General features: G+C 45.6%; 1 protein-coding gene across 3 annotated transcripts in view; it reads left to right on the plus strand.

Moving 5' to 3' along the window:
- Positions 1–15,491, plus strand: part of LOC128692372 (uncharacterized) — a 147,365-nt gene extending 131,874 nt beyond the window's left edge. For all 3 annotated transcript variants that reach the window (XM_053781523.2, XM_053781521.2, XM_053781522.2), the window contains exons 2-5: positions 8,644–8,732; positions 9,076–9,198; positions 13,613–13,925; positions 14,532–15,491. In XM_053781523.2, coding sequence (XP_053637498.2) covers positions 8,653–8,732; positions 9,076–9,198; positions 13,613–13,925 — 516 coding nt within the window. In that variant the 5' untranslated portion in view covers positions 8,644–8,652 and the 3' untranslated portion in view covers positions 14,532–15,491. The remainder of the gene's footprint in view (positions 1–8,643; positions 8,733–9,075; positions 9,199–13,612; positions 13,926–14,531) is intronic.
- The last annotated feature ends 806 nt before the right edge of the window (positions 15,492–16,297 follow it).

Genomic DNA, 16,297 nt, shown 5'->3' on the forward strand with positions numbered 1-16,297 from the left:
CCACCTTCACACACACACACCTCCACACAACCCATGTTCACACACACCACCACCACACAACCCACCTTCACACACACACCTCCACACAACCCACCTTCACACACACACACACCTCCACACAACCCACCTTCACACACACACCTCCACACAACCCACCTTCACACACACACACACACACCTCCACACAACCCACCTTCACACACACACACACACCTCCACACAATCCACCTTCACACACACACCACCACACAACCCACCTTCACACACACACCACCACACAACCCACCTTCACACACACACACCTCCACACAACCCACGTTCACACACACACCACCACATAACCCACCTTCACACACACACACACCTCCACACAACCCACGTTCACACACACACCACCACACAACCCACCTTCACACACACACACCTCCACACAACCCACGTTCACACACACACCACCACACAACCCACCTTCACACACACACCTCCACACAACCCACCTTCACACACACACACACCTCCACACAACCCACCTTCACACACACACCTCCACACAACCCACCTTCACACACACACACACACACCTCCACACAACCCACCTTCACACACACACACACACCTCCACACAACCCACCTTCACACACACACCACCACACAACCCACCTTCACACACACACCACCACACAACCCACCTTCACACACACACACCTCCACACAACCCACGTTCACACACACACCACCACATAACCCACCTTCACACACACACACACCTCCACACAACCCACGTTCACACACACACCACCACACAACCCACCTTCACACACACACACCTCCACACAACCCACGTTCACACACACACCACCACACAACCCACCTTCACACACACACACCTCCACACAACCCACGTTCACACACACACCACCACACAACCCACCTTCACACACACACACCTCCACACAACCCACGTTCACACACACACCACCACACAACCCACCTTCACACACACACCACCACACAATCCACCTTCACACACACCTCCACACAACCCACGTTCACACACACACCACCACACAACCCACCTTCACACACACACACCTCCACACAACGCACCTTCACACACACACCACCACACAACCCACCTTCCCACACACACCTTCACACAACCCACCTTCACGTTATTAATCCACACACAGATTTACATATCAGGGAACTAATGGCCGCGTCTCTCTGGAGCTGTAATAATCTGAGTCGCCTCTCCACGGCTGTGTCCACCTCTGTAACAATGTGGACACAACGTTCCACATTGTATTACAATGTTACTGTACCAGTTATATCTGTACCTACAGAACTATACATGATAATTGTTCTTATGTGTACCTGTGCCTAAACAAACTTACATAAAGACTTTTCTTTCTACATACGTAAAATTACCATAATTTTTGGCCAGACTTTCTCTCCTAAGAGAATTATAGAAAAAAAAATAGCCAAAAGTCTCCTTTTTTTTTAATTTGAAATGAAAAACATTGATATATGGTATTCATTTCACTTTTTTTTTTAGTTTTTTTTAACAGTTTTAGTTCAGACAGCTTTTAGCGGACTGAAGGTGTAGCCTCGAGCACTTCAAATAACCCATAAGGGTTTACCGCTTAATAAAGCACTTTGTAGAAATTTTATTGTGTTTTTTTTTTATTCTCTCTGGTCTGTTTTCACCACCTGTTGCTTGTTCCAGCTTCGACCCCTTTCCAGGTGTCAGGAGGGTGAGTCGAGCCTCCTGGACTCCTCGGGTCTGCCGCGTCGTGTAACTATCCTACTAATAATCGTTCTAATAATATTAAGATACAAGATATATTAAGCAAATTTCGTAAATTTGTGTGCAACAGATAAGTGAATTGTAGATATAAATCCAAATGTACACCTGTTAACCCCTTTTAGGGCCTAGTTCCTAGGCCTATTGTGTATCCATATGCTCTTGCACTACTCTCCACAGGATAGATATGATGTGAAGGTAGGTAAGGTTCATTAGGAAACAGGACAAGCGTTTCCTGACGCGGGTCTTAGTCAGGTGATGGCTCGCCGTTGGAGCTTTTGGTCATCTGGCCGAGGCCTTCCGCTGGCTTACCGGTCCATCCCCTTTAAAAAGTATAGTCATAATTAATAACCATTTTTATTATGAGGTGCACAATAAACTAGCCACTTGGTGACAAAATCAATAAGGCTAACAATACTACTACTAATACTAATAATAGTACTAATAAGGCTAACAATAGTACTAATAAGGCTAACAATAGTACTAATAAGGCTAATAATAGTACTAATAAGGCTAATAATAGTACTAATAAGGCTAATAATAGTACTAATAAGGCTAATAATAGTACTAATAAGGCTAACAATAGTACTAATAAGGCTAATAATAGTACTAATAAGGCTAATAATAGTACTAATAAGGCTAATAATAGTACTAATAAGGCTAATAATAGTACTAATAACGCTAATAATAGTACTAATAAGGCTAATAATAGTACTAATAAGGCTAATAATAGTACTAATAAGGCTAATAATAGTACTAATAAGGCTAATAATAGTACTAATAACGCTAATAATAGTACTAATAAGGGTAATAATAGTACTAATAAGGCTAATAATAGTACTAATAAGGCTAATAATAGTACTAATAAGGCTAATAATAGTACTAAAAAGGCTAATAATAGTACTAATAAGGCTAATAATAGTACTAATAAGGCTAATAATAGTACTAATAAGGCTAATAATAGTACTAATAACATTGTCGTCTGAGTCACTGGATTGAAAATTACAGTTTTTTATTTTTGAGTTTGCCTGTACCTTACTGGAACGATGTTTGGTTCTGCGTAGAGCTCTATGGACAAAGCTCTACGCAGAGCTGCGTCTTCTGTAGGATTAACCAGTTCATTTTCACCCCATGCGTCTCGATAAACTTGGTAGATAAGTGGAATATCCACTGTTTACACGGTTCCAGGTTTGTACAGATTGTTCTGGCTGTGATGTGAGACGGATGGTGTGAGTGCAGTCTCTCTGTCACACAGAAAGTGAGAAAGGAAGACTAAGACACTCCACAGAAGTCACTTTTCTCTCTCTCTCTCTCTCTCTCTCTCTCTCTCTCTCTCTCTCTCTCTCTCTCTCTCTCTCTCTCTCTCTCTCTCTCTCTCTCTCTCTCTCTGTTTCTCTACTTTTTCCTCTCTTTCTTCCTCCTGTCTCTCCCTCTTCCATCTCTCTCTCTCTCTCTCTCTCTCTCGCGAGACAGAAACATTATTCCAACTTTCAATTTACGGGGTTGTGAAGGAAGGACGCAAGAAACAATACCGTGACTGGAACAACTCACAACTAACTCACCGTGTTGCTGCCACGGTGTTGTGACCTGTGTTGTTGCTGCCACGGTGTTGTGACCTGTGTTGTTGCTGCCACGGTGTTGTGACCTGTGTTATTGCTGCCACGGTGGTGTGACCTGTGTTATTGCTGCCACGGTGGTGTGACCTGTGCTGTTGCTGCCACGGTGGTGTGACCTGTGTTGTTGCTGCCACGGTGGTGTGATCTGTGTTGTTGCTGCCACGGTGTTGTGACCTGTGTTGTTGCTGCCACGGTGTTGTGATCTGTGTTGTTGCTGCCCCGGCGTTGTGACCTGGGTTGTTGCTGCCACGGTGTTGTGATCTGAGGTGCTGGTGCTGCCATGGTGTTGTGACCTGTGTTGTTGCTGCCACGGTGTTGTGATCTGTGTTGTTGTTGCTGCCACGGTGTTGTGACCTGTGTTGTTGCTGCCACGGTGTTGTGACCTGTGTTGTTGCTGCCACGGTGCTGTGACCTGTGTTGTTGCTGCCACGGTGTTGTGACCTGTGTTATTGCTGCCACGGTGTTGTGACCTGTGTTGTTGCTGCCACGGTGTTGTGACCTGTGTTGTTTCTGCCACGGTGTTGTGACCTGTGTTGTTGCTGCCACGGTGTTGTGACCTGTGTTATTGCTGCCACGGTGTTGTGACCTGTGTTGTTGCTGCCACGGTGTTGTGACCTGTGTTGTTGCTGCCACGGTGTTGTGACCTGTGTTGTTGCTGCCACGGTGTTGTGATCTGTGTTGTTGTTGCTGCCACGGTGTTGTGACCTGTGTTGTTGCTGCCACGGTGTTGTGACCTGTGTTGTTGCTGCCACGGTGCTGTGACCTGTGTTGTTGCTGCCACGGTGTTGTGACCTGTGTTATTGCTGCCACGGTGTTGTGACCTGTGTTGTTGCTGCCACGGTGTTGTGACCTGTGTTGTTTCTGCCACGGTGTTGTGACCTGTGTTGTTGCTGCCACGGTGTTGTGACCTGTGTTATTGCTGCCACGGTGTTGTGACCTGTGTTGTTGCTGCCACGGTGTTGTGACCTGTGTTGTTGCTGCCACGGTGTTGTGACCTGTGTTGTTGCTGCCACGGTGTTGTGACCTGTGCTATTGCTGCCACGGTGTTGTGACCTGTGTTGTTGCTGCCACGGTGTTGTGACCTGTGTTGTTGCTGCCACGGTGTTGTGATCTGTGTTGTTGCTGCCACGGTGCTGTGATCTGTGTTGCTGCTGCCTCGGTGGTGTGACCTGTGTTGTTGCTGCCACGGTGGTGTGGCCTGTGTTGTTGCTGTCACGGTGGTGTGACCTGTGTTGTTGCTGCCACGGTGTTGTGACCTGTGTTGTTTCTGCCACGGTGTTGTGATCTGTGTTGTTGCTGCCACGGTGGTGTGACCTGTGCTGTTGCTGCCACGGTGGTGTGACCTGTGTTGTTGCTGCCACGGTGGTGTGATCTGTGTTGTTGCTGCCACGGTGTTGTGACCTGTGTTGTTGCTCCCACGGTGTTGTGATCTGTGTTGTTGCTGCCACGGTGTTGTGACCTGTGTTGTTGCTGCCACGGTGTTGTGATCTGTGTTGTTGTTGCTGCCACGGTGTTGTGACCTGTGTTGTTGCTGCCACGGTGTTGTGATCTGTGTTGTTGTTGCTGCCACGGTGTTGTGACCTGTGTTGTTGCTGCCACGGTGTTGTGACCTGTGTTGTTGCTGCCACGGTGCTGTGACCTGTGTTGTTGCTGCCACGGTGTTGTGACCTGTGTTATTGCTGCCACGGTGTTGTGACCTGTGTTGTTGCTGCCACGGTGTTGTGACCTGTGTTGTTTCTGCCACGGTGTTGTGACCTGTGTTGTTGCTGCCACGGTGTTGTGACCTGTGTTATTGCTGCCACGGTGTTGTGACCTGTGTTGTTGCTGCCACGGTGTTGTGACCTGTGTTGTTGCTGCCACGGTGTTGTGACCTGTGTTGTTGCTGCCACGGTGTTGTGATCTGTGTTGTTGTTGCTGCCACGGTGTTGTGACCTGTGTTGTTGCTGCCACGGTGTTGTGACCTGTGTTGTTGCTGCCACGGTGCTGTGACCTGTGTTGTTGCTGCCACGGTGTTGTGACCTGTGTTATTGCTGCCACGGTGTTGTGACCTGTGTTGTTGCTGCCACGGTGTTGTGACCTGTGTTGTTGCTGCCACGGTGTTGTGACCTGTGTTGTTGCTGCCACGGTGTTGTGATCTGTGTTGTTGTTGCTGCCACGGTGTTGTGACCTGTGTTGTTGCTGCCACGGTGTTGTGACCTGTGTTGTTGCTGCCACGGTGCTGTGACCTGTGTTGTTGCTACCACGGTGTTGTGACCTGTGTTATTGCTGCCACGGTGTTGTGACCTGTGTTGTTGCTGCCACGGTGTTGTGACCTGTGTTGTTTCTGCCACGGTGTTGTGACCTGTGTTGTTGCTGCCACGGTGTTGTGACCTGTGTTATTGCTGCCACGGTGTTGTGACCTGTGTTGTTGCTGCCACGGTGTTGTGACCTGTGTTGTTGCTGCCACGGTGTTGTGACCTGTGTTGTTGCTGCCACGGTGTTGTGACCTGTGCTATTGCTGCCACGGTGTTGTGACCTGTGTTGTTGCTGCCACGGTGTTGTGACCTGTGTTGTTGCTGCCACGGTGTTGTGATCTGTGTTGTTGCTGCCACGGTGGTGTGACCTGTGCTGTTGCTGCCACGGTGGTGTGAACTGTGTTGTTGCTGCCACGGTGGTGTGATCTGTGTTGTTGCTGCCACGGTGTTGTGACCTGTGTTGTTGCTGCCACGGTGTTGTGACCTGTGTTGTTGCTGCCACGGTGTTGTGACCTGTGTTATTGCTGCCACGGTGTTGTGACCTGTGTTGTTGCTGCCACGGTGTTGTGACCTGTGTTATTGCTGCCACGGTGTTGTGACCTGTGTTGTTGCTGCCACGGTGTTGTGACCTGTGCTATTGCTGCCACGGTGTTGTGACCTGTGTTGTTGCTGCCACGGTGTTGTGACCTGTGTTGTTGCTGCCACGGTGTTGTGATCTGTGTTGTTGCTGCCACGGTGGTGTGACCTGTGCTGTTGCTGCCACGGTGGTGTGAACTGTGTTGTTGCTGCCACGGTGGTGTGATCTGTGTTGTTGCTGCCACTGTGTTGTGACCTGTGTTGTTGCTGCCACGGTGTTGTGACCTGTGTTGTTGCTGCCACGGTGTTGTGACCTGTGTTATTGCTGCCACGGTGTTGTGACCTGTGTTGTTGCTGCCACGGTGTTGTGACCTGTGTTATTGCTGCCACGGTGTTGTGACCTGTGTTATTGCTGCCACGGTGTTGTGACCTGTGTTGTTGCTGCCACGGTGTTGTGACCTGTGTTGTTGCTGCCACGGTGTTGTGACCTGTGTTGTTGCTGCCACGGTGTTGTGACCTGTGCTATTGCTGCCACGGTGTTGTGACCTGTGTTGTTGCTGCCACGGTGTTGTGACCTGTGTTGTTGCTGCCACGGTGTTGTGATCTGTGTTGTTGCTGCCACGGTGGTGTGACCTGTGCTGTTGCTGCCACGGTGGTGTGAACTGTGTTGTTGCTGCCACGGTGGTGTGATCTGTGTTGTTGCTGCCACGGTGTTGTGACCTGTGTTGTTGCTGCCACGGTGTTGTGACCTGTGTTGTTGCTGCCACGGTGTTGTGACCTGTGTTATTGCTGCCACGGTGTTGTGACCTGTGTTGTTGCTGCCACGGTGTTGTGACCTGTGTTTTTGCTGCCACGGTGTTGTGACCTGTGTTGTTGCTGCCACGGTGTTGTGACCTGTGCTGTTGCTGCCACGGTGTTGTGACCTGTGTTGTTGCTGCGACGGTGTTGTGACCTGTGTTGTTGCTGCCACGGTGTTGTGATCTGTGTTGTTTGCTGCCACGGTGTTGTGACCTGTGATGTTGCTGCCACGGTGGTGTGAACTGTGCTGTTGCTGCCACGGTGGTGTGATCTGTGTTGTTGCTGCCACTGTGTTGTGACCTGTGTTGTTGCTGCCACGGTGTTGTGACCTGTGTTGTTGCTGCCACGGTGTTGTGACCTGTGTTGTTGCTGCCACGGTGTTGTGACCTGTGTTATTGCTGCCACGGTGTTGTGACCTGTGTTGTTGCTGCCACGGTGTTGTGATCTGTATTGTTGTTGCTGCCACGGTGTTGTGACCTGTGTTGTTGCTGCCACGGTGTTGTGACCTGTGTTGTTGCTGCCACGGTGTTGTGATCTGTGTTGTTGCTGCCACGGTGTTGTGACCTGTGTTGTTGCTGCCACGGTGTTGTGACCTGTGCTGTTGCTGCCACGGTGTTGTGACCTGTGTTGTTGCTGCCACGGTGTTGTGACCTGTGTTGTTGCTGCCACGGTGTTGTGATCTGTGTTGTTACTGCCACGGTGTTGTGACCTGTGTTGTTGCTGCCACGGTGTTGTGATCTGTGTTGTTGTTGCTGCCACGGTGTTGTGACCTGTGTTGTTGCTGCCACGGTGTTGTGATCTGTATTGTTGCTGCCACGGTATTGTGACCTGTGTTGTTGCTGCCACGGTGCTGTGATCTGTATTGTTGCTGCCACGGTGTTGTGACTTGTGTTCCCGCTGTAGGAACTCTGTTTTGAGCGAATTAAGAACAAGCTGTTAAGAATAACAAAGTAAGGCTGATGCATGCAGGGGATGAGATGAAAAACTGTAAGCCTTCTCCCTGCAAGCTGGCTGCCTTGGATCAAAGTCTAGCGCAAGCTGGACTCCAAGGTATTGGTCCAGTGTGGGTAGATTGGTAAAGCACTGCATACCTTGTTCCAAGGTTCGTAGGTTCGAGTCTCCTTCAGCCAGAGATCAGTGTTTGTGTATATTTCGCCTGCTCTTGCGAATTCCTTGCATAATATATATATATATATATATATATATATATATATATATATATATATATATATATATATATATATATATATATATATATAGATATATATATATGTGTGTGGTGTGTGTGTGTGTGTGTGTGTGTGTGTGTGTGTGTGTGTACTCACCTATTTGTCGTTGCAGGGGTCGAGTCCTAGCTCCTGGCCCCTGTGTGTGTGTGTGTGTGTGTGTTATACAAGCATATATCTTTGAGTGTTATATACTCATACATATCTGTGAGTATTATATACACGTATATACCTGTGAGAGTTACATATGTATATATCTGTTAGTGTTATATTCACACAGGGTGTTTCAAAACCTTGGACCCAATTTCAAAGGAGTACATATTTCAAAATAGGGTCCATCGTTTTGAAACACCCTGTATATGCAATGTGTTTTTATCTCTCTGCTGTAGGAGGTGAGGATGACCATGAAGCTGTTATTGCTGCTGGTGATCTGCTGTGCACTGCTCTCCCCCCCGGCTGCTGCAAGACCTCCGCAGAGGTATAGTCTCTCTTCTGACCTCTCTCTCACCCCAGTCTGACCTCTCTCGCCTGTATACGATATTGTGCGGGTTAGCTATGAATTGTTACAGTCACGGTATTGTATGTTAGTTGAAAAGGTACACACACGGTATTATAGGTTAGTTGTAAATAGTTCCAGTCACGGTATTGTGGGTTAGTTGTGAATTATCTTAGCCACGAAACTGTAGACTAAGCATAAAACGACGTAACCACGGTACTGTGAGTCAGATATAAATTGTTGCAGCCACAGTACTGTGATTTGTGTTCACCAACATTAATTAAGGTTACTAAGTCAGTGGTGGTGGTGGTCATCGTCATTGCAGGCAGAAACGTGTTAGTGACCAGCGTCTGGCCGAGCTGGAGACGTTGCTGGCCCTGGCCAAGATGAAGAACAGGAAGTACGTTACTCTGCCTGTCGGATTTGGCCTTATTGACGTCAAGCAGATGTAAGTACATCGTTACTCTGGCTTTCTCTCTCTCTCTCTCTCTCTCTCTCTCTCTCTCTCTCTCTCTCTCTCTCTCTCTCTCTCTCTCTCTCTCTCTCTCTCTCTCTCTCTCTCTCTCTCTCTCTCTCTCTCTCTCTCTCTCTCTCTCTCTCTCTCTCTCTCTCTCGTAAAATCATACAGCACCATACATTATACTACCACTTCGACACTATACGTCACTCCTATAAAATACATGACACTGTCACTTAATCACCATAGAAAGTGCAAAATAAACCCAGTAAAAAGCAGGGATGAGATGGGCACAATAAGAGAACACTGTATCAACATCCGTGGCCCCAGCTTATTCAACATTTTACCAGAAGATATAAGAAACACTGCTGAAACACGTCTAGAAGTCTTCAAGAGCAAGCTGGACGAGTAACTTCACTAGGTACCAGATCAACCAGGCTGTAATGGATATGTGGGGTTAGCGGGCCTCCAGCAGCAACAGCCTGGTTGACCAGGCAAGCACCAGACGAACCTGGCCCATGGCCGAGCTCCGAGAGTAGAAAGACTCGAAACCCTTCAAAGGTATATCAAAGATATAATCACACCAGCACCATACATCACACCAGCACCATACATCACACCAGCACCATACATCACACCAACACCATACATCACACCAGCACCATACATCACACCAGCACCATACATCACACCACCATACATCACACCAACACCATACATCACACCAACATACATCACACCAACACCATACATCACACCATACATCACACCAACACCATACATCACACCAACACCATACATCACACCAGCACCATACATCACACCAGCACCATACATCACACCACCATACATCACACCAGCACCATACATCACACCAACACCATACATCACACCAACACCATACATCACACCAACACCATACATCACACCAACACCATACATCACACCAACACCATACATCACACCAGCACCATACATCACACCAACACCATACATCACACCACCATACATCACACCAACACCATACATCACACCACCATACATCACACCAACACCATACATCACACCAGCACCATACATCACACCAGCACCATACATCACACCAACACCATACATCACACCAGCACCATACATCACACCAACACCATACATCACACCATACATCACACCAACACCATACATCACACCAGCACCATACATCACACCATACATCACACCAACACCATACATCACACCATACATCACACCAACACCATACGTCACACCATACATCACACCAACACCATACATCACACCAGCACCATACATCACACCATACATCACACCAACACCATACATCACACCATACATCACACCAACACCATACATCACACCAGCACCATACATCACACCATACATCACACCAACACCATACATCACACCATACATCACACCAACACCATACATCACACCAGCACCATACATCACACCAGCACCATACATCACACCATACATCACACCAACACCATACATCACACCAGCACCATACATCACACCAACACCATACATCACACCATACATCACACCAGCACCATACATCACACCATACATCACACCAACACCATACATCACACCATACATCACACCAACACCATACATCACACCAGCACCATACATCACACCATACATCACACCAACACCATACATCACACCATACATCACACCAACACCATACATCACACCAGCACCATACATCACACCAACACCATACATCACACCATACATCACACCAACACCATACATCACACCATACATCACACCAACACCATACATCACACCAGCACCATACATCACACCAACACCATACATCACACCATACATCACACCAGCACCATACATCACACCATACATCACACCAACACCATACATCACACCATACATCACACCAACACCATACATAACACCAGCACCATACATCACACCATACATCACACCAACACCATACATCACACCATACATCACACCAACACCATACATCACACCAGCACCATACATCACACCAACACCATACATCACACCATACATCACACCAACACCATACATCACACCAGCACCATACATCACACCAACACCATACATCACACCATACATCACACCAGCACCATACATCACACCAGCACCATACATCACACAAACACCATACATCACACCATACATCACACCAACACCATACATCACACCATACATCACACCAACACCATACATCACACCAGCACCATACATCACACCAACACCATACATCACACCAGCACCATACATCACACCAGCACCATACATCACACCATACATCACACCAGCACCATACATCACACCAACACCATACATCACACCATACATCACACCAACACCATACATCACACCAACACCATACATCACACCAACACCATACATCACACCAGCACCATACATCACACCAACACCATACATCACACCATACATCACACCAACACCATACATCACACCAACACCATACATCACACCAGCACCATACATCACACCAGCACCATACATCACACCATACATCACACCAGCACCATACATCACACCATCACCATACATCACACCAGCACCATACATCACACCAGCACCATACATCACACCATACATCACACCAGCACCATACATCACACCATACATCACACCAGCACCATACATCACACCATACATCAGAAGATCACAATACCTTTATTAATCTCCTTGAAGATGCTCTCCTTCTCCTCTGATTAATAACATTAATAACCTCTAATTTCCGAAGCGATTGTTCTTGTATCTGGATGCTCTCCCCGTTATTATTATTATTATTATTATTATTATTATTATTATTATTTGTAGTAATGTTAATAGCTGTAATGAAAATGTTACACTAGAAAATATTATATATTATATATATTTTTAAGTGTACCCAACGAGTACCTTTATTTAGTTGCTTGATTTATTTTTATTTTTCAAGGTTTTCGCTTATATCTTGAGAATGATTCATCCGATCAGCTTTAAATTTTGTACGATGGTGTACCGTCACTCAAGGAAAGGTTCATGCAACTACTGGCACCTGCAGGCGCTCTCTGGTCAATGTTATCCTGACCACTCTAAGATTTGACCTACGTGCAATAATCTGAGATAGACTCTTTAGATCGGCTTCAAACTTTCAACACTGGCGTTAGGTCGTGCAGCGACCGAAACGCATTTATTTTTAGTAATTTTCATTAATAAAACGTTCTAACTTTTATGGTCACAATCAGGATTGATTCCTACTGTACCTTACTGATAGACCTTAAAAAGTAACAAATTACAAGGACTCCAGTGAAAATAAGCCACTTAGACTTTTTTGGGGGTTATCCTAAGTAATTTACATATAAGTTACTATGATAATTGTACTTATGTGGACCTGTACCTAAAGATTTTTTTTTTAGATTTTGCCACCGAAGGGGCTAGTTTATTGTGCACCCCATATCCATCCTGTGGACGGTAGCGCGAGAGCATATGGATACACAAAAGGCCTAGGAACTAGGCCCCAAAGGGTTAACAGGAATACATATGGATTTATATCTACATATCTATAGTTCACTTATCTGTTACAAGTAAATTTAGGAAATTTGCTTAGTATATCTGGTATCTTATTTTCATTAATAAGATATCTTGACATGTCACATAGGTTATTATACTGTCTGTCTCTGTATTCCTCAATAAGTGGACAATTAAGCACATAGTGTTCAAGAGAGTGACCATATGCCTGATCACATAATTTACATTTAGTTTGATCATCATCTGTGTGTCTCCCAAACTGCCAGAAGTACTTGTAACCAAGCCTAAGTCTGGCCACTACAACATCAGTCAGTCTGTTCACATTGCAAGTTGCTCCATAAACATACTTATCTACGTTCATGTTATCATAGTGGGTTATAGATCTACTCAGGCTTCTAACTGCATTCCTATAACAATAATTTTCATTATTTACTTCTCTCCTAATATTATTCCTAATGCTAGACACAGTTATACCAAAGTTATATTCTACATTCTCCTTCTGGGTACTCTTCTTGGCTAACATATCAACTTTATCATGAAGGAGTAATCCAATGTGTGATGGGATCCATAGCAATTGTACATTAATTCCTTTGTCCCTAATTTTTGAGTATCTATACCTGGCTTCCCCAATGAGCATGTTGTTGGAGTCATTATATGAGTCAAGAGCCTTCAATGATGACATAGAATCAGTAATGATGATAGAGTCAAGCTCAGTGTCATAGGTTAGCTTTAGCGCCATTAGGATTGCAAACAATTCAGTTTGCAGTGTAGACGCCCAGTTGTTAATTCTTATTAACTTACTAACTTACTGAATTTAAGTCATTTGTTTTGGTCTTGTCGCCAGCGGGCGCCGCAAGAGGTCCGCCTCGACTGCCGTTGGAGTAGCACCTCAGGACGGAGGACAAGGAGAGTACGAGTACGACATCGGAGATCTCATTTCCGACCTCTCGAGCGCCCTCAATGTTCAAGCCCTGAAGGAAGACCGCAGTCTAGAGGAGACCAACTACCCCATGGAGGAGGCCAACCTGGAGGACGACCTCAGGGAGGACAGGAAAGCTGGCAGGATGAAAGAAGGTCTTGTGCATGCCGGCTTCAGGGAAACCCCACCCACTATTCTCTTTGGCATGAGAGGCGTTCCTCGCCACAGGTTGATCTAGGTCAGTGTTTCTTATACAATGAATCTCTCTGTTTCGTCGCCCTAACATCATAGTTTCCTTCGCCATCCTCACCCCTCAAGGGAGGTTCCTTGACGCTGGTGAGGGGCTCTTGTTCTAGGGAATTGGGTCTGTGCTCCAGTTCCCTGAATTGAGCCTGAATGCCTTCCATCCCCCCCCCCACTTGCTCTGTATAAACCTATGGGTTTAGCGCTCCCCTATGATTATAATAAAAATTCACCATCCTCATCGTCTCGTCACCATCCTTTCCCTGTCTTCCATAATATTTAAAGGGGTGGACGGGGTAAGCCAGTGGAAGGCCTCGGTCAAATGACCAAAAGCTCCAGTGGCTGGATCATCATATGACTAAGACACGCATCATGTAATACTTCTGTTTCCTGGCAAATGTTACCTAACCTAAACCTTGCCCTGTTTCCCTTACCTTCTTTTCATAACTTATTAGACTCCCTCACCATCCACATCTAGAGTTAATGGTACGTTCTAATATGAAAAGTCTCACGTATTTCGAGAGAAATAGTATTGGACTCAAAGGTCAAAATCTGATTGTTTCTATTATGTGTACATTAACGTTCAAATTCTACTTTACAGGTGCTGAGAGGCGCATCAAACACCCGCAAGATCCGCCTAAGTTTGAGTTTATTTGAGCTCGTCATGTGCTGTTCTAACTTTTATTGAGTTGAGCGTTAACACGTCGGTCGCAGTGCAGGGAGACGCAACCACCAGCTTCCTCGTGGGATGAACGAGATGATGAAGTGCAGACTCGTTCATCTCCTTAGCATGACTTCCTGACCGGCTCTAGTAGCATCTGCTGATACAACTACTAAACTAGGCCATTGAAAGACACTTTTGACAGGTAGTGCCTTTATTTTACGAAGTTACACTCACAGTGGTACTTACTAAAGTGGTACTTGATAAAGTTGCACTTGATGAAGCTCCACTGAGTGAACTGTAAAGTAAAGATTTTTTTTTTTACCCTCCTGCTTAAGTGTCTCTGACTTAGCACTTTGTGGCTTGTGACATCACCCACCAAGCCCTGAGCCACTCTCCAGGGAACAATAACCCCATGAATAGTGCCACCATTGACCTAGTGATTATGTCTTCGAGTAACAAGAGAGGTGAAACAAATCATTGAAAAAGATGCCCTTTCTCCGCTCACTTGCTTCCAAGTCTATGTATATATGTATGTCAAATTCACGAGTTTATTTCAGCCAATATCAAAGATTTATACGTAGATAGGAAACAATGAAAAAAAAAATGTGTCGGGAGAGGTTGGTTACTGTCCCATCTTAGTGGAGGTAATATGGAAATTTAACGAGGGGGTTAAATTATGTTTTTTTTTGGTTTTAACTCTTTTTGAAGTCTTCATTAAATGATCTGGTATACTGGCTTCATTTTCTGAAGATTCTCTTGACTAGCTTTCGCCCCAAAAAAAAAAAAAAATATATATATATACGTTGATTTGTATTAGATTCTTCATCTGTATTAGCCATTGTAAGACGTATGTTTGACCAGCCAACATATATTGACTAACACATCTGTTTTTCCTAAGTGGCATGACCTTTTATTATTCCCAATAAGATTTTTACCATATTTTCCTGGTTCATATTATCATAATCATAACTAAGAGCTGACCCCACAAGGGTCATACGGGGCTGATCCTAGTTCATGACAGGGTATATACACTGTGACTATAATAAAGTTGGTAGAATTACCGACAATATGTAAAGTAAAAGGACACAAGTGCAACTAATGTGAGCGAAACGTTGCCACAATAAATGTCACATTAGTTGCACTTGTGTCCTTTTACTTTACACACTGTGACTAGTTAATGGACCAAGTTGGACCGAAACGTCGTCAGGAGTTTCAGTCTCCCATGTACAAGTTATTTGTGCACTTGTCAGGGACGTGGTTCGAGTCTTCCCTCTGATGAATTGGGGGTTTCAAAATATTGTTTAAATAATTCCGTTATTACATTAAATATTGAAGAAAAAAGTATTTAAAACTGTAAAAGATGCATAAATCTGTCTGTTTGAAGAGGAGGCTGGTGATACAGATTAAATATAAGGGTTTTTCTCCCTTGAATTAAGAGCATTTCACCAGTATCATGGAGCCCCCCGTCTTGAGTGGGGGGCTATACAATGCCGGGAATGTAATTTGATCCAAGGAAGTGGAGAATAGCTACATTTCCTTGTATCAAGAGTCCTTCGCTGGCACCAAGAAATTTCCCAGGAGTGTAAGAGAGTATTGTGGCACTGTGCCCGGGTAATAACTCATATACCCATACCCTGTATGACTCACAAGTCATACTGGGTATGGGTATGTTTCACAAATGATTTGTTGGAAATTGAAATTGC

Source organism: Cherax quadricarinatus, chromosome 53, assembly GCF_038502225.1.
Source record: "Cherax quadricarinatus isolate ZL_2023a chromosome 53, ASM3850222v1, whole genome shotgun sequence".
Classification (NCBI taxonomy): domain Eukaryota; kingdom Metazoa; phylum Arthropoda; class Malacostraca; order Decapoda; family Parastacidae; genus Cherax; species Cherax quadricarinatus.